At 48.1% G+C, this 18,658-nt stretch overlaps 1 protein-coding gene across 3 annotated transcripts in view; it reads left to right on the top strand.

Moving 5' to 3' along the window:
• L3MBTL1 (L3MBTL histone methyl-lysine binding protein 1) overlaps positions 1-18,658 on the top strand; it is a 56,135-nt gene that overhangs the window by 4,150 nt on the left and 33,327 nt on the right. For 2 of the 3 annotated variants that reach the window (XM_030533775.1, XM_030533773.1), the window contains exons 1-8: positions 2,219-2,297; positions 8,180-8,342; positions 12,614-12,837; positions 13,927-14,071; positions 14,901-15,039; positions 15,878-16,004; positions 16,698-16,785; positions 18,067-18,158. In XM_030533775.1, the coding sequence (XP_030389635.1) occupies positions 8,207-8,342; positions 12,614-12,837; positions 13,927-14,071; positions 14,901-15,039; positions 15,878-16,004; positions 16,698-16,785; positions 18,067-18,158 (951 nt within the window). In that variant the 5' untranslated portion in view covers positions 2,219-2,297; positions 8,180-8,206. Of the gene's footprint in view, positions 1-2,218; positions 2,298-8,179; positions 8,343-12,613; positions 12,838-13,926; positions 14,072-14,900; positions 15,040-15,877; positions 16,005-16,697; positions 16,786-18,066; positions 18,159-18,658 lie in introns of those variants that run through there. The other variant, XM_030533774.1, reaches the window with a different exon arrangement.

Raw genomic sequence — 18,658 nt, 5'->3', positions numbered from 1 at the left:
CCAAGGCAGAGAGGCGTAAAGGGAGCCCAGAGGGCTGAACAGGACTCTTGTTATCCTGGAAGGGGTTACATTTTAGCTGAGGCTAAGCCCTCGTCCAGACTAACCCGCGGCATCGGCGGGTTAAAATCGATAGCTCGGGGATCGATATATCGTGTCTAGTCTGGACGCGATGTATCGATCCCCGAGCGCGCTTACATAGATTCCGGAACTCCATCAATCCGAACGGAGTTCCGGAATCGACACGGAGAGCCGCGGACATCGATGCCGCGCCGTCCAGAGTGGTGAGTACCTCGATATTAGAAATTCGACTTCAGCTATGTTATTCCCATAGCTGAAGTTGCGTATCTAAAATTGATTTTAATACCTAGTCTGGACGTGGCCTAAGCTGTGCCACCAGCTCCCACCTGTATGGGATTGAGGGGGAAATTAGGGTACGGTGTGTGTGCAGTGTCCCATTTGTCCAGCAGGGGGCACAACAGGTACAGGCATGCCTGTGACACTGTGGTAGCTATACAAAGAGTTTCACACTTTCTGCAGAGCTTTATTCCTGATGATTGATTATTAAAGCCAATTGGAAATTAATTTTTGGTCTCAGGCTGGGTCATAAGCAGCATTTCTTCTCAGCAAAATGGCTGCTTCTAGCACCTCCACAAAACACTTCAGTACTTGCTGTTCTCCTAGGTTGGCTATTTCGCTTCTTCCTCCCAGAGGTTCTAAGCAACAAGACATTTCAGGGATATATTTGTACTTTGCAAATTTCCCCCAGATTTCACTGTGGTTGGGGGTGTGTGAATTACGACAGAATTTGGGCCAGTCCGTGTATCAACAATATAGATGTTTACTAGGAGAACCCTGCAGCTAGCAATGGCCCAAGGCTAAAGCTCAGTGAACGTTTATTTCCATTTTTTTTTTTTAAAGAAAAATGGAAACCTTGGAGGTGAAGACTTTCATGGACATTTCCCCCCCCCCCCTGTCTTTCACTCACTCTCATGGTAACATCAGGCCCAACGCTGGTTCCTTAGCAGGTTTCCTCATTCCACCAACCATGTTTTCTTGGTCTCTTGAATGGTCAAGATAGGAGTACCTGTAGCTTACATTAGGCCAGTGATTTAAGAGGTGTAGTGTTAATTGTTATTCTGGTGGTTCTTGCTGGATTGGCTTTCTGTTTGTCAGATTGTCTGTGCTTTCCCACAACACTCAGTACCAACTGGGGGAGCTCTACTCTGCATGGGGGCTATGTAGGGTCAGCAAATCCATGGCTGACCTGAGGGGAGAGCAAAAGCCACCTGTGTGATCCAAAGAGCTAGTTTTCATGTACTCACTGCATGTGCTGTATACAGTATAGGATTGTCAGAAACAAAAAATCCATGTTTTTGAAAACCCTGCCTGTTCTGTGCAAAGCTTTAGCAATGATTTGAAAAGTTTTTAAAAACAAAAACAAAAGACTTTCCATTTTCTGTGCATCTTATAGTGCAAACCTCAGAGAAATACAGTGCTAAATAATAGCCTAGAATATGCCACATCCCCTCAGCTCAATGAGCTTAGTAACGACAACAACGCATCATGGTTAGTAGTAGTAAATCAAAGTGGAACTTCTATAATAATCAAGGGTTTAGGGCCCAATCCTGCACCCATTGAATTTATGTTTTGCCACTGGCTTCAGTGAAGGCAGGATTCCCTCCCCCCGTCACATCCAGCCATCCACAAGTAGTTCCTTTGGAATCACACGCTCTGACTAATACACATGATGGGTTCCCTAAAGGCTTGATTGCACAGCTGCTCTCAGGAACAGACAGTCCTGCTGGCTTCACACCATGCGGAGTATTGGAGTAACAGCAATGAGCATTATACTCGAGTAAGTGTTTCTGTGGGGTTGGGTCTTACTGTTGTCACTTGCTTTCCTCTTGCTGTTCCCACTTGCCCCGCCACCTTCCTCAGAATGCCACTTTCCACCTCAAACAAACATCTGCCATGAGAAATTTGTTTGTCTTCGAGATTAAAAGTCATGGTCCCTGTGAAACCCATGTGTTTGTAAACAATACCATGACCAACTGCACTAATAATTCCAGTCCTTATGTTACTAAATGGGGAAGAATTCTGAAAACCTAATTTGTGTGTAATTGTTTGTTTACTTCCAGCATTTATTTCAGTCTGGAGGGTAGAACCCTAGAAAGTCTCTTTCACATTTGTTTAGAGTTGTTTCCATTTTTGCAGGTACTTTCTGCTGCCGGGTTAGCACTGCAGGGGGCAGAGTCCGTGTATTTGAAAACAACTGGCTTCGGTGGGCTATTTTAAAGGTGATTTGGAAAATTGCCCATTGGTCTGAGGCTCTAGAAAAGTTTATTTAAATTGTTATCTAAATGTAAGTCAGCTGGGGACCTTGAATTAGAGATGGAGATGGGAGAGCTCTTTTGGTTTTGGAAACATCTTCTGGTTGATTTGGGGCCACGTTTTATCTAATATGGCTTGGTTTAGACACATGCAGTGTGAAATACTGGCTCTGCTGAAGCCAGTGAGGCCTGTCAAACACTTGTCAAGGATGGTCTAGATCAGGAGTTCTCAGACTGGGAGTTGGAACCCTTCAGGGGGTTGTGAGGTTATTACATGGGGGGTCACGAGCTGTCAGCTTCCACTCCAAACCCTGCTTTGCCTGTAGCTTTTAAAATAGCATTAAATATAAATGTGTTTTTAATGGGGGGGAGGTTGCACTCGGAGGCTTGCTGTGTGAAAAGGGGTCACCAGTAAAAAAGTTTGAGAACCACTGACCTAGATAATACTTAATCCTGCCATGTGGGCAGGGGACTGGCCTAGATGACCTCTCGAGGTTCCAGCCACTCCTACGATTCTATGATTTTAGCCCAAATGTTGGTGCTTCAGTTATTTTTTGGGTGGAGAGGCAAGATTGTGTGGTTTATTATAGAGCTATTTGCTATGAAACGCTAAACAAAAACAACTCTGCCAAGTGCACGCTTAGTCCTTGAACCAGCAAGTGACTTGTAGGTGTCTCACTTTAAGCATGAGTCACCCCATTGAAATCGTTGCTGCTACTCACATTTTTAAAGTGGTCTTGTCAACCGCAAGTGTTCAAAAATCATGATCCAGGCCCCAACAATCATGAGATTATTTAAAAGACAAAATAAAAAATGCTCGGTTCTTTATATTTGCCTTTCAGGATCTGAGTCTTTAGGAGTCACATTTTCTCCACAACCATGAGGCCAGAAATTCCCTTAAAAAAAAAAAATCTGAGACTGTCAGAGAGTCACCTAGCTCCAGGAGCTGGGTCTCTGAGAAGAGCCCTAAATAGTGTGAGACTCACAATAAAATCGTAAGAGTTGGCAACAGAAAGTGAGGCAGGTATTTAAATACCTTGCTGAAGTGGGCCCTTAGCTGATGAATTTGGATGGTCACCCACTGCACATCAGTGCTTATTGTAGCTTCCATGTACTATAAGTAAGTTTCTAGCTTCACTTGATGCAGGTATGAAAATATAAACTGACAGCTGAGAGACGGACCTTTACCCTCATGGCCCACATGGTGATGTGGGTGTGGAGAACTCATTTGCAGTGAAATGAAGAGATGCGGCTAGGGATGAGGCTGCATAGCAGGACTTTAGCAAGCATTCAAAAATCAGAAGACATTTAAAAATAAGTAAATATAGGGGGGTTTGAGCCTTTAGGGTCCATGATTTTCCAGCTTTTCTCCACCACCGTTGGAAACTTTTATTTTGAAATGAAAGCTGAGATTGTCATGTAGTACAGCCTCAGAGTTATGAACACCTCGGGAACAAACAAGAGTTATGAACAACCTCTAACAAAATGTTATGGTAGTTCTGTCAAAAGTTTGCAACTGAACATTGACTTAATACAGCTTTGAAGCTTTACTATGCAGAAGAAAAATGCTGCTTTCTCTTTATTTTTTTTAGTAGTTTATATTTAACACAGTACTGTATGGTATTTGGTTTTTTTTTGTTTTTTGGTCTTTGCTGCTGCCTGATTGCATACTTTCGGTTCCAAATGAAGTGTGTGGTTAACTGGTCCATTCATAACTCTGGTGTTTGTAACTCTGAGGTTCTACTGTATTTTCACGTGATTCCATTAGCTGGGGATTTACAAAAACACCAATTATTGTTAGTCTTGTGATAAAATTGTGAGCATTGGCAACACTGAACCCCAGTTTTACAAATTTGGCTGTAATGACCCTCTCTTAGGTGTGAAGTGACTTTGTCTCCCAGCCTGTCCTGTCCTGTCCTCCCCCAAATCTAGGAAGCTGTTGAGTGTCACCTGAGCTTTTTGTAATCTCAAGATTTAGCTGCACATTTGCTACAGATCTGTGTCCCAGTTAGGTGAGTGGCACAGGGTGGAGGGAAGGCAACAGTTGGTATGGTTGTTTGCAGAACTTTCACTCCACATGTCCTGACTTTCGTAACTTTTATTTATAACTTCACTGTCGTAACAGGAAACACAATGGACTGATACGACTTGAACTCTGTTTTAATGATTTTTGGGGGCGAATAAAATCTAAATCTAAATCTAAATTTATTATTAGGTGTTTAAAAGGGAAAAATATTAATGATGAGAGATCCTGATCAAAATGAGTACTGGTTGTTGAGGGCAAAATACACTCCCTGCAGCGAGCCAGCCAATGTCCATACATCACTTCTGTCCCACTGCAGGCTGTCAGGGTTTTGTAAGATATTTCTTATGATATTACTTTAAAAAAGTGATTTTATGTGTACATGCTGGCCCTCTGCACCAGGGTGAGGTGAGTTGCACTCCTGCGGCCTGCATATCGCTTGGCTTGGATACTAAAACTAGACTGATCTATTTTGCTTTCTGTTTGTAGTCCTTTTCCCTGGGACTTCCTCTGCACTAGTGTAAGATTTTGTTGTGGTTTGGTGACCTGACTCTCCTCCAGGGCGATTGTTTCAATAATAGAAACCTCACACCTTTCACAGCCATTAAAAATAGTGGATCCGGATTAGGTTTTGTAAAACCCATCCCATTAACAAAACCTAAGTAGCTGATCTGGGGACAGATTCACAAAGTTGCCTGATGATGCAGATAGGTGCCCACTGGGGTTTACAAAAGCACCAGGTAGATAGGTGCCTAACTGCCATTGACATTCAATGGGAGTTGGGTGCCAAACTCACTTAGGAGTTTTTGTAAAATCTGGCCCCTGGTGCTTGATAGTGTCCATTAAATATTTCCTCCAAGAGCATCTTTAGAGGCTTTATCTTCCATTGGGTGGGGACGGTATGTTTTGATCCAGGAACTGAGCTGCATCCTAGTAGCTGGATAGTCTCCTTCCTCACTCCTAGAGCAAATCTTCAGTTTAAAGGGACAAAAGAGTGCACCGTCCAGTCTTATCTTTTTGCAGCGGTCAGTCTTATTCTTCTTGCAGTGGTCACAAATACACTTTCAGACCTTGGGAAACGAGAGAGAATAAAATCCCAAGCCCTGCAGTGGCGCTAACTTGGCAACATCTGGCTGTATTGCCTTGCTGCAAGGGCCACTTGTTCTGCAAAGAACCAGGTGCATTGGTGTTGCATATAAAAGATACACAGCTAGCTAACGTACAAAAACCACCTGCTGGCATACAAGACTATGCACTATTGTTCAGATGCTTTTATGTTAGTGAAGTTGTTGTGTTATGCAAATAGGTTCCAGAATCAGGCTGTTCATAGATTTATTTATTTTTTAAAGGTGGAAGATTCTGTTGTGATCATGTGGCCCAACTTCCTGCATGGCACAGGCCAGAGAACCTCACTGGATAATTTTTACATTAAGCCCCCATCTTCTGTTTGAGCTCTAGAGCATATTTTTTAGATGTAACATGGTGTAAGAGGTGGGATCCGAACCCAGAGCTCCTATAGTAAAGTTGACTCATAGTGGCAAGGCTATATTGTTAACTGAGATTGTTCAAATCCATTATAGGAAGAAAACTGGTGTGAGAGTTCAGTGTAATAAGATAAATAGATCTATTTATGTTTGTGTATACAGTTTGTTAATATAAACAGCATCCTGTATGGGCAAAGAGGAAGATGTTCATGATGTGGTACGTTCAATAAAGTAGTAATTGTTATGTAGTGCAGATGTCCTCCTGAGTCCAGCTCTGAACAGCTGTGATCTGTCGAGCCTTCTAAGGGAATATGAAGCACCACCCCCCCGTAACCAAGTGTGAAAACAGGTAGTCTTGTCCTATCTTTGCTTTCTCAGGTGCCCCATCCCTGAACTGATGTTCCCTCATCTCAGCACAATTTCCAGGTCATTGTTATCAGTTGGATGATCTGACCATGGGTATCTTTTCTGTTCTTAGGCCTGGGTCTGTACTAGTGAATTTCTCCGGCATAACTGTGTTGGAAAAAACCACCCCCCTAATTTATATAGCCATGCGGGGATACTCCCTAGGTAGACATGGTTATACTGGCAGAAAAATCCTTTTGCTGGCTAGCTTTTTCAGGTCTGCTGTATGTTAGAAAGCTTTTCCAGTAAACATGCCTTAGTTTGGCATATCTCTGCATGAGTCCACACTCAATTTTGAGTCCTGTCGATAAAACCCTTCCTCTCAGAAGCCTAAAACCACCTGCCCATATGACATATGCCATCTGCTGGCACTGTTTTACCGGTACCGTGCCAGTGTTGATGCTGTTACCTCACCCGTTCGGGGAACTGGTTTAAGCTATACAAGCAAAATAATTCTTTTGCCAGTACAAGCTTTAGCTACACTAGGTTATTATTTTATTTTTTTGTGGTATTACTACACCAGTATAGCTATACTGGCAAACCTTTTGTAAGGTAGACAAGGCCTTAGTTAACAGAGCATCATGTTGATAAAATGTTGCTGCTGACCCATGTCTGTTTCACACACATCTCTGCTCTGCGGAATCCCTGCTTTCTAGATTATGCCCTGTTGCAGATCTCTGTTCCCTTATACTATTCCTACTCTTTTATTATTTTATCTTTGCATTTCGATTGCACCTTTCATTTGAATAGGAACATTCTTTAATTACACTAATTAGTTTACCCTCCCCGTACTCCTGGCCTATTATTATCTCCATTTTGTAGATGAGACCTGACTGGCATGTAGCCTTTGGCTAATATCACCCTCCCTATCTGTCATCCTCTCTGAAATTCTTAAACTAAATAAGCCTGATCATGCTGGACCAGTCAGAAACTTGGTAGTGTCACTGAAATACAGGCCTCTCTCCCAGGAACCAATGTTCCCTCTAATTTTTTACATCCATGTGCGGAATGAATTTTGTTATGTGCACCAATATGGAGGTGATGTGTGGCAGGGGTAGGGCTGAGGGGTTTGGAGTGTGGAAGGGGCTCAGGGCTGGGGCAGAAGGTAGGGGTTTGGGGGCTTCAGGCGCTGGCTAGAGGGGTGGGTTCTGGGATGGAGCTGGGGATGAGGGGTTCAGGGTGCAGGAGGGGGCACAGGGCTGGGGTGGAGGGTTGGGATGCAGGGAGTGAGGGCTCCAGCTGGGAGTGTGGGTTCTGGGGTGGGGCTGGGGATGAGGGCTTTGGGGTGCAGGCTGTCCCAGGGCTACAGTAGGGAGAGAAGACTCCCCCCAGCCCTCTCTCACTGCAGCAGCCTGGGGCCAGAGCCAGGGGAGAGGTGCATCTCCCCAGCCGTGGCAGCTCCGGGCTGGGGGAGAGGTGCCTCTCCCTGGCTGTGGCAGCTCCAGCACTGACACCGGGGGAGAGGTGGCTCTCCCCACCTGTGTGGCCCTTGATAGCCTGCTGCGCACCCACACAGCTTAGGGGGAATGTAGCCCAGGACTAGAGACCTTTTGTGAACCCTGGTTTAAATCAGGCATCGTAGCAAAGTTCAGTCTTCCTAACTGTTCAAAATAATATTAATTAAAAGAATCAAGTTGTTTAAAAAACGTTGTCCTTAATGCCAAGAAAAGCCAGGCCCTCTCCTGGTCTGACCGCAGGGCCTTGGCTACAATATATTGAGTGATAGCTGAGGAAAAGTCATGACTTCCATGCTGTTGTCTATCATGGGAGCTCCTGCTGGGGGAGAGTGGGATTGGTGGCACTATGAGCCACCCATAGTTAGTGTTCTCACGCGGTTCGTTAGACTAAGTCCTGCTCCAACTCCTGTCTTTGTTCCTTCCCTGAGTTCATACCACTCAGGCTCTAACTGGCCTCCATGCCTGCTGGTTGGATTCCAGGTTTATGCCACCTGCCCAGAGGAGGTGATGGATAGCAGAGCGGAAATGGAGGTCATGAGAAGCACCAAGGGGAATGCCGCTGGGGAGGTCAGCGTCCATCTGGTCGCCAACGAGAACGCATTGCAGAACACACAGCTGCCCACGACTGCCTTCATCATCCCAGGTAGGTGTTCCAGACACCAGCGGTTACGTATTTACCAGAGGTACATTAGACAGCCTCCATCACCACGGTATTGGAGCACCTCACGATTTCGAATGTGTTCATCCTCACAATGCTCCTGTGAGGCAGGTCAGTGCCATTATCCCCATTTCACAGAAAGGCAGCTGTGGCACAGAGAGACTAAGTGATTTGCCCAAGGCCACTCAGAAGTCTGTTGCAGAACTGGGACTTGAACTTAGGTCTTTCAAGACCTAGACTAGTTCCGTAACCGTAACCTTTCTCCAAATAGCTTGGGACATTTCCTCCATTCATAGAGTCATCCCCTCCTTTGGGGCTAGATCTCTACTATTTGAACCTCGAGAGCACCCCCATTAGACAGCAGCTGTAGGCTGTTATCGTCTATGTGGACCAGCCATGGGAGAGGAAGGCAACTTACAATAATAGGCTTGTAAACTGTAGGAAATATTTGCATAGCAAATTCTCCCCCATGGGACATGCATCAGGGCTTGGGGCCGGGATGGCATTCTGGGCATGCTTGTGCTGTAAGTGTTAGTCTTGTTTAAGATCTTGTGTTGATCCATCCAACGGATACACTGCAAGCCAGGGGAGCTGAGGCCAGGCCTGTCCCCACCTCTCAGGCTGCTGGCAGGGTAACAGCACCTAGGGTTCACTGTCAGGGCTACCAACGGGGATCAGAGCCCTTGGATATGGGTGCACGTAACTCTGCAGCTCAGTTATCTAGGCCATATCCTCCCCCACAGCCCCTTTGCGCGCACTCTCCCTCCCCTTTAACTCTCACTCCCATCCCGTCTTTGTTTCACTTCCTCCCCCACATCTCCCTCCTTCCTGTACCCAGCTGTGCAACATAAGCCCTAAAAGTGACCCCTGCTAGGAAGGGTTTCGAGGTGCTTCCTTAGGTTTTCTCCGTCTCTTGGCCAAGGGGGTGACTTGTGCTTCCTTGGAGACGTTCCTGGCCATTGGAGAGCCGGTGCTTCTCCCAGGATTCCTGTGTCAAAGTGATTCCCAGCACAGTTCCCAGGGGTAAAGTAGATGTTAACTATCACCTGGCAGGGGGATGATCCAGCGTGGTTCCCACATGCTGCTAACACCCACCAGCCAGTCAGGACAATTGGCAGCTCTGCTTATCCCTGTCAATGTACATCCTGGGCGCAGGTAGTAGCCTGATGCCTGTTAACTACAGTACTTTGGAGTGGAGCAGAAAGACTGGGTGAGGGTTTCCAGTAGGAAGCAGGCATGGAACTTGTTGAGGGGTTTCAAGATGAGGACCAGGGAGCCAAGATGGGGTATACAGAGCAGTGGGGCGTTCTGACAGACTTTGATTTAGCAGCTGGGCCATTGCATTCTGGGAAAGCTGCTGGGCTGAATGTGCAGCCCAAGCTTTGCCTGCACGAAATGGAGGGGCAGGGAAGAGCTGCCTGGAAGCCCTGGTGGACGTTAGAGCAGCTGAAGTCTTGCTCTAACTCACCCCAGTGAAGGAGAGATGCAGGAGAGCTCTGCTCTACCGTACAAATATATTTTACAGACCTCTGAGAAATAAGAGGAAGACCAAGGACGCAGCAGACCCATTACTCAATGAGGGAGGGAAAAGCGATAACAGAAAATACCGCAGTGGCCAAAGTGTTTGATGCCTTTGTTTTTCACTGAAACTGCTGTGATTGGACAATGAACATCGGGGTATGATCTGGCGCTAAAATAGGGAAAGAGCAAGTTAAGAATTACTTTGATAAGTTAGATGTTTTCAGGCAAGGCCTGACAAAATCCATCCTGGAATACTTAAGGAACTGGCTGAAGAGATCGCTGAGCCATTAGCAGTTATCTTTGAGAACTCATGGAGGATGGGAGAGATCCCAGAGGACTGGAAAAGGGCAAATATATTCCTATCTGTAAAGAGGGCAATAAGGACTACCCAGGGAATTATAGACCAGACAGCTTAACTTCAGTACCCAATAAGATAATGGAGCAAAGAATCAAACAATTAATTTGTAAACACCTGGAAGATAAGGTGATAACAACTAAGAGTCAACATGGATTTGTCAAGAACAAACCATGTCAAACCAACATAACATCCTCCTTTTACAGGGTAACAAGCCTTGTAGATAGAGGAGAAGTGGTAGATATGATATATCTTGTCTTTAGTAAGGCTTTTGGTACTGTCTCTCACATGACCTTCTCATAAACAGACTAGGAAAACATAGCCTAGACAAACCGGTTATAAGGTGGGTCCAAAACTGGTTGGAAAAGCATACTCAGAGAGTAGTTATCAGTGCTTCACAGTCCATATTGAGTGAGGTCCCTCCAGGATCTGTTCTTGGTCCAGTTCTATTCAATATCTTCCTAAATTATTTGGATAATGGCATAGGGAGTACACTTATAAAGTTTGTGGATCGTACCAAGCTGCATGTACTTTGAAAGACAGGATTAGAGTTCAAAATGATCTTGACAAACTGGAGAAATGGTCTGAAATAAATAGGATGAAATTCAATAAGGACAAATGCCAAGTACTCCACCTAGGAAAGAACAATCAGTTGCATTTATACAAAATGATGTAAAAAAAGAAAGCTAAATACGAGTCAAGAGTGTAACACTGTCGCAAAGAAAGCAAACATAATGTATTAGCAGGTGTGTTGGAAGTAAGACACTAGAAATAATTTTTCTGCTCCACGCAGCAGTTGTGTCCAGGTCTGCATGATACACTTCAGGAAAAAGGTGGACAAATTGGAAAAAGTCTAGAGGAGAGCAACAAAAATGATGAAAGGGCTAGAAAACGTGACCTATGAGGAAAGATTGAAAAAATGTGGTTTCTTTTTTCTGGAGGAAGGAATACTGAGGGGGGACATGAGAACAGTCTTCAAGTATTTATAAAGTTGTCATAAAGAAGAGGGTGATAAATTGTGCTCTTTATCCACAGAGGACAGCACAAGAAATAATGGGCTTAAATTGCAGCAAAGGAGATCTAGGTTAGACATTAGGAAAACTTCCTAACTGTCAGGGTGGTTAAGCACTAGAACAAATTCCCAGGGAGATTGTGGAATTGCTGTCATTGGAGATTTTTAAGAGCAGGTTAGATAAGCACCTGTCATGAATGGTCTAGATAATACTTAGTTCTGCCTCAGTGCGAGGGCCTGGACTAGATGACCGCTCGAGGTCCCTTCAGTCCTACATTTCTATGATTCTATGGCCCACAGCACACTACCTCCATCCCCTTTTGCTGGAGGTGGCTGCACCACTTTTGCCAGCTTTACACCTGCACAAGTTACCCTGCACAGGAGGAATTCTCCACTGGCTGCCTCCAGCCTGAATACTGTCACTTTCCACCATCAGAGCAATGCAGAGCAGCTGGGGCAGATCAGAGAATCTGGCCCTCCGGGTGGCTTCCATTGCAGCAGTCCTGCCACGAAGGAACCAAAACCTGGGTTGCTATAACCAGACCTCTGTCTGTGAGGAGCATCTGCTGTTTTTTCACTAGCTAGGGAGTGATTTACTGTTCCCAACCATTGCAGCTGCTCAGGCGCAGGCCTGGGCCCAGTGTGCTCCATAGCCCGGGGACTCAGACACCTTTCCAGGAGTGCAGCTCCAGCCTTGGCCCTCGTGGGGGTGCTGAGCAGACTCAGAGGGCTGGAGGGGACAGAGGCACGGTGCTCATCCAGCAGGTTCTAACTGGTGTAGATGAAGTTTAAAATGTCCTGGGCCTGATTCTCCTTTGCACTGTGGCCCTTTACACCGTGCTGGCTTTACAGGTGTAGCCGTAACTGGCACCTGCATTAAGGTCCAGAGTGTGAATGTAAAGGAGAATCAGGCCCTGTTATTCCTGGAGTTATTCCTAACTGGAACCCAATGAACAGTTCAGTGCTGAGCCCCTCTCCTCCCTTCTCCCACCTGGCCTCAGTCCTCCTCTGCTCTTCTCCCATTGCAGCTCCTGCCCTGTCCCTCCAGAATTCAACGGGGGGCTGCAGAGGTGGCATGCAGCTCCCTCCCCTGCCCATTGAGGTGTATTGAGCTCAGAATTGGGGCTTGATTCTGCAGGACACAGAACAAGTAGCTGCTGCTGTAAGGCAGGTCAGACCTGGCGGATTGACACCTTTCAAGGAAATCCCTGGTGCAAACCTAAGAGTCGGGTGTGCAAACAGAGTGACCGCAGACCGTGTGCCTGGCATCCCTCACCCCCTTGTGCTGTATTTGGCTGCTGCCCCACCCCACGCCTGCTGTGTGTACATGAAGTGTTTGTCCCTCTTTACCTTTTCACCCTTCTCCAGCAAACACAGCCACAATCAGCCTTCCCGCCAGCGCCTTAGAGATCCAGCGATTTCCCCGGGAGCCGCAGAGAAGCGCAGGCACTGAGAGACTGGAGAGGGGGGCAGGGAACGAGCCGATCACTGCGACCGTCATCCCCCAGATCAGTGGGGTGCAGACCTGCAACACCGTCCGGGTACTGGAGTGGAAAGATGGGGTGGCCACTCTGCCTGGCAGCAACTTAAGAGTAAGTGTGGGGGAAGCCAGACCCCTGTACACTAGCATCCTTAACCCTGGCTGGGCATGTCCATGGAGAACTATGAACTGGCAGGTTATGCAGATGCTTTCCTACGAGGGCAATAAGAGCGTCTTCTTGGGCTCCTGCCCTCCTGGTTCATCCTTAGGATTCCACCTTCTGAGCCTGTTCCTCATTCACAGAGAATGAGAGGGAGCCCTTTAAATCCCTGGCCAGCCTTTGGATGGAGGATGCTGCAGGTGTGCCCACAAACAGGTGACTGCACACGCTGACCTCAGGAGCAGACCTCAGTGGCTCTGCATGGCCCGGTGGCCTTTCAGAGCACAGCTGTGGTGCCAGTGCATGTACGCTTTTGAAGGCCAAACCATGGCATCCACCACTGAAAGGCTGGCCCTAAAGGTATCTGATCAGGACTGTCTTTAGAGGTAGTTTGGCTGGTGTTTATGCTAAGCACTCACCAGGGCTGGCTTGGTAGCTTAGTGCTAGTGATCCATGCACAGCACACAGTTGCGGTGCCTAGACTGTTACAATAACCAGTGTACCCCATCCCCTCCACTACCTCATCCAGCACCCTGCCTCCTCCGGGCTGTTCCAGCCTCCAGACAGCACTCTGCCCCTCCCTGCTATGACAGCCACCAGGCCAAACCCTGCGCTCTCCATAGCAGTGAAAAGCTTTCCCTGAGGTTGAACAGCGGGTCAGTGAAAAGGCTGGGTGGAGACCCCACAGCTCTCATACCCCCATCCTGTTCTTTGCCTCCTCTCTCACCTGGTAGGGCTGACCTGGCATGTCCAGCACCTGGGGAAGGGTTGACCTTTGTGGGGGAGACAGGTCAACAATGTTACATCTGAGTCCATTAGTCCTTTTTGCCTTATGTTTTTGTGATGGCCACCATCTTGGCTGTCACACCGGGGATTGAACTAGGAACCTTCACGTCTAAAAATCACAAGCTGCTACAACTCGAGCTAAGGCTTCCAGGTGGGGCTGTGCTAGACTCCCATCCCTTGTGGGTGGGCCCAAAGGGGGACCAGTGGGTTATGCTTTTATCTTTCTTCCCTTTTGTGTTTGCGTTAATAACCCAGTTTCGGATAAATGAATATGGGACGCTGAAAGTGGTGAATGCGGATAAGATCCCCCCAGTGGAACCCCTAAAGGAGGGTCATGTGGAGAGAGATGGGGAGTCAGAGGTGGCGCCCACCAGCAGAGACAATCCAGCTGCTGCTCAGGGTAAGGATGCTAGCTTGGCTGTAGGCACTCTGCTGGACACCATGACTTGCAGAGTGCTGGGAAGAACCGGCACATACTCGTACCTGTGGCTTGGTGGGTGGGCTTAGGGCTTGGGAGCTTCCAAGGGAGTCCCACTTGCTTGCACTGGCTCTCTTTGGCTCGGATGTCTTAAGCATGTGGAACGGTATTCATGTCAGTGGTGGTGTTAATATCTCTGTCACACTGGGCCATGGCGAGGGTGGGTTTCTGCTGGTGCCTCTCCTCTGAAATGATCTCAGACCCTAAAGGGAGAGTGGGAGTGAGCTAAGTCACAATGGGCTCTGGAGCCACTGCAACTCTGCCTCCCCAACCCTTCCAGAAAGATCCGCACTCCTGCCCCTATAGACCGGCGTTCGGCTTTCCCTAGTGGGAAATCCAGAAGGCTTCTTTATCTACTTGTTGATGTCTTCTGGAGGGCCAGTAGCCCAACAGACATGTTGGCCTGTCCCAAAACCCCAATGGCTGGCTGGAGCCAATGTATCACTTCAGGCAGAGTTTCCATGAGGCTTTCTCCACATGATCTTCTTGCCAAGGAGTGAGACGGTCCATCCTGTCCATGCCCAGCCCAGCAAGCAGCTGTCCACTAGACCCTGCTGACCACAGGGCCTGCTTCCAAAGAGCCTCCCTCCATCCTGCCCCAGAGCTTCAGCCTCCCCAGGGTATGTGTGTGGTGACTACGCCCACCCTCGAGCCATATGGGAGGCAGGTGTCTCCTGACCCGTGTTGTTCTCCTTCCCCGGTGGCTCTCACCTGTTGGAGTTCATGTCCCTTTCACTCTCTCCTGCCGCAGACATGCCTGAGCAGCCCAAGCTGCTGACAGCAGAGAGCATGTGCCACTGCGATACCTGTGGCCGGAGACATGTGTCGGAGGGGGCCCGGGAGGGCAGGGGGTTCTGCAGCGAACACTGTCATCGGCAGTTCAAGGAAAGGTAATGGAGACACCGCTTCGAGTGGGGGAAGAAGAACCTGCTCCTTCAGGGGGAAATGTGCTGAACCAAACCCTGTCTTTCTCAGTCCAGCCTTTGTTCTCTAGAGGAGAGGGGGATACAGGCATGTGTCTCCGTGGGCTGGGAGACCCCTCTCTTGTTCCTGCGGGCAGGTTATTCTTCAAGCAAACTCGCAGGATGCCCCGTGAGCCCACTGAAGTCAGGGCGGGTTTTGCTATTGATTGCAGCGGGGCCAAGCTTTCACTCAGATTGTTTGTGGTCTCAGCGCAGGAGTGGGCTGCGCTTGGCACTATGAGAAGCTTCCCCGGGAAAGGCATCCTCACATTGGTCCCGAAGGACACATTTTCCCTCATCTGATTTCCCAGCTCACAGATGAGGGCAGACCACTACATGTAGATCTGGATTTCCAGTGCCCTGTTATTCTGGGTTGCTTGGATCCAGGCATTTGGTCCAGACCATTCTAAAGATCAGTCTATTTGGATCTGGATTTCAGACACCCCAGCGTTCGAGGATACTTGGACACAGGATTTTGGCTTGGCTTATCTCTTAATTTTGACCTCATCAAGACACATGTTCTTGGTAGATTGCTCATTTTAATCATGAGGAACACTGTGTGTGTGCATGCATGCATATATGTGTGTGCGTGTGTATAGGCACTGGAGGAGGGATTGAAAAGGTGGTTGTTTCTCAGACTGGTGTTGGCCACACAACTTCCCTCCATGCCAGACCCCTTCAGACCAAGTTTGCTGACATCTCATCTCTTTCCAATGTGCAGCATGGCTCTTTGCTGATGGGCATTATGGTTCCTTCTCCCCTGCAGGTCTGTCATAGTGGAGAACTCTGCTGGCAGCACTAACGCCACCAAAATCCTCAAGCCAGTGAAAAAACGGAAAAGAAAGGATTACCAGAGTCCTTCAGAGGAGGAGGAGTATGAATCAGAACAAATGGTAGGGGAGAGGGCCGGCACGGAGGGGACAAGTTCACATGCAGACACTTGTCAGTGGAGAGGCTAGGGTACCCCGCCATTGTGTGTGTGTGTCCCCCTCCCCTGCTTCTTTTTTTTTATTTATAATTGTCAGTGCTGTATCCAGTATTAATCAGAAACTGACAACTTAACTCCAAAGAGCAGAAAGAGAGAGGAGAAAATAGACATCCAAAGGGATTGACCCTCGAGTCCTGTAGATGTCTTGGGCCACATTTTCAGAGGTCTCAGCGCCTGGGTGGAGGTTGGGTGCTGAGCACTTCTGAAAACTGAGCCATGATGGTGGATGCTGAACACTTCAACCCCCAGCCCTGAGCTCTGTGAGAACCCTGGCCTTGTGAGCATGAAGCACTGAGGAACTACACTTACAAACCAGAGCGCATCTGCCTCAGTGATCCAGATGCTGCATTCTGGGGCAAAAAGCACCCACTGGCTGAAAAAATAAGATGACACCGCCCACAATTAATTCATCTTTAGTGAGTCCTTTCAAATCCCTCTCCGACAGCTTCGGTCTACTCACAAGCCAGATCCTCTTGGCTGTCCCTTTCTTGGATTTGGGTACCCAAAAATTCTTGAGCACCATCATAGTCAAAGAAAGTCTGAGACATTACAAGGGTGGTGAGTCACTGACATCAGTTCTCTCTACTTTCATGGTTAGGAAGAGAAGCAGGAAGAGAGAAAGAACTCGGGGGGAGACCCCACCATCAGCAACATGGAGAGCGAAGAGTGGAGCATGAACCAGCACGGTAAGGGGTGTGGCAGGGCAGTCTCTGGTGGCTGCTTCCCATGCAGCAGCAGCTACAGACGGGTAAAAGTCAGCTACAGTGACCTGCTCACCATCCAGCTGACAACAACCCGGAGGCATTTCTGTAGCTCATGATGCCACTGGAGTCCCCCCAGTGAAGTGATGTTACCTTGTATCACATGGGTGATTGGTTCAGACTCAAGATCCATCTAGTCCCGTGTCCGCTCTCTGAATGCGTCTACTTATAGGATTAAGATTTGGGTTCCTATAGCCCCTTTCCCACCAGAGATCTCCCCCAGTGAGGAGAAGATGGATGGCCCAGAGTTTAGGGTGCTGGGTCAGTGGTTAGGTAGACCTGGATTCAATCCCTTTTTTGCCATAGACTTCCTGTGACCTTGGGCAAGTCAATTTGTTTTTCTGTGCCTCAGTTCCCCCATTGTGCAATGGGGCTAGTAGCACTTGCCTTCCTCCCAGGGGTCTTTAATGTATTAAAAATTGCAAGGTGCTCAGGTTCTGCAGTGAGGGGAGCCAGATAAACATCTCAGATAGGCACATACCAGTACAAATACAGCAGCTCACACTCAGCCTTGCCAATTGATTAGTCCCTGTGCTAATGGATCTGGCCTGTCTCTGGCTGCTTTGGGGACTCCCTCTTGTTTTTACAGCTGTTCCTGAACCTTTGCTTGGATTAAAAGGAATGGGACTTGGGTATTTCTCTCCTACTGGAGGCTTTGAAAGTTTCAGCCATCGATGCTGGCTGGCTGCAGAATGTATCTGGGTTCTCCTCAGGGGTTTCTGCACTGTATACAGTATGATTTTTTTATTGCGTGACCCTGGGCCCCCACTACATGCAATGACACCAGGTAGAGGGATAGAAAGAATGCTGGGCTGGGTCTGGTCTGCATGGGAAATGGCTTTTCATTTCCCCCTTTCCAGCTGAGCAGATGGACAGACAGGGCTTTGGCCCAGTGTTACGCCTGGATGGTGGTGCCTGAGGTCACTGGGGATGGGAGCAGGTCACAGAGAGCAGGATGCAGCCCTTTTTGTCAAGGTGCATCACTCACTGGGAAGCCCACCTCTGCCTTCCTCCGTCTCCGAACATGGGTGAAAGTGGCTGGAGGCTGGTAAGGGACCCTGCAGACTGCACACTGGGGTGAGGCAGGGGGATCTGGTCTGCCTTTCCCCTTGCCTGGGCCCGCTCAAGGGTCAGTTCCAAAGCAAACTAACCAGATCTTCAGCTGCGTTTCTGAGTGGCTTGTGTGTGCATTTCTGCCAAGCTCAGGTGCCAGTGAGGAGAAGAAAGAAGGCTGGTCCTGGGCGTCCTACCTGGAGGAGCAGAAAGCTATCGCTGCCCCTTCAAATCTATTCCAAGAAGTGAGTTGGGATTTTCTTTTCCGATTCCTCCTCTTCTCCTTTCCTTTTTTCTCTTCTCATCTGCTCTCCATCTCGTTCCTGTTTTCCTAGCTGTGGGTAATGCCCAGTCCTTCGTCCTGGGGTAACTATTTGTCTTCCTCCGCTGCTCTCCAGCTTTCCTCTAGCCCTCCCCTTTGTGACCTTTGCCCCCCACTCAAAGTCTTTTTGATCAGCAAGTGCCCTATAGAGTGATGGCCCTGTCCATGCCCTTCTCCTCCACCCCCTTGATTCTACTCCACCCCAACCTTAGCCAACTTCCCGCTGGATGGGAAAAGGTGAGTCTAATGCACTCGTTGAACCACTCTCTCCTGCCCTTGTCTGGGTAAGAGATGAGCCCACAGCTCCAGCTGCAAACACCCCTGTACTTAGGGGCGGCTCATCTCTAGGCTGAGCAATAGAAAGCGCTCAGGGGAGCATGCATGGCACGCCAGTGCTGTCGTGTTTCCTATCCCTTCGGCAAT

This window comes from Gopherus evgoodei, chromosome 14 (assembly GCF_007399415.2).
Source record: "Gopherus evgoodei ecotype Sinaloan lineage chromosome 14, rGopEvg1_v1.p, whole genome shotgun sequence".
In the NCBI taxonomy this organism is placed as follows: Eukaryota; Metazoa; Chordata; order Testudines; family Testudinidae; genus Gopherus; species Gopherus evgoodei.
Note: the sequence above shows the minus strand (reverse complement) of the source record. Positions and strands in the feature narration are given on the sequence as shown.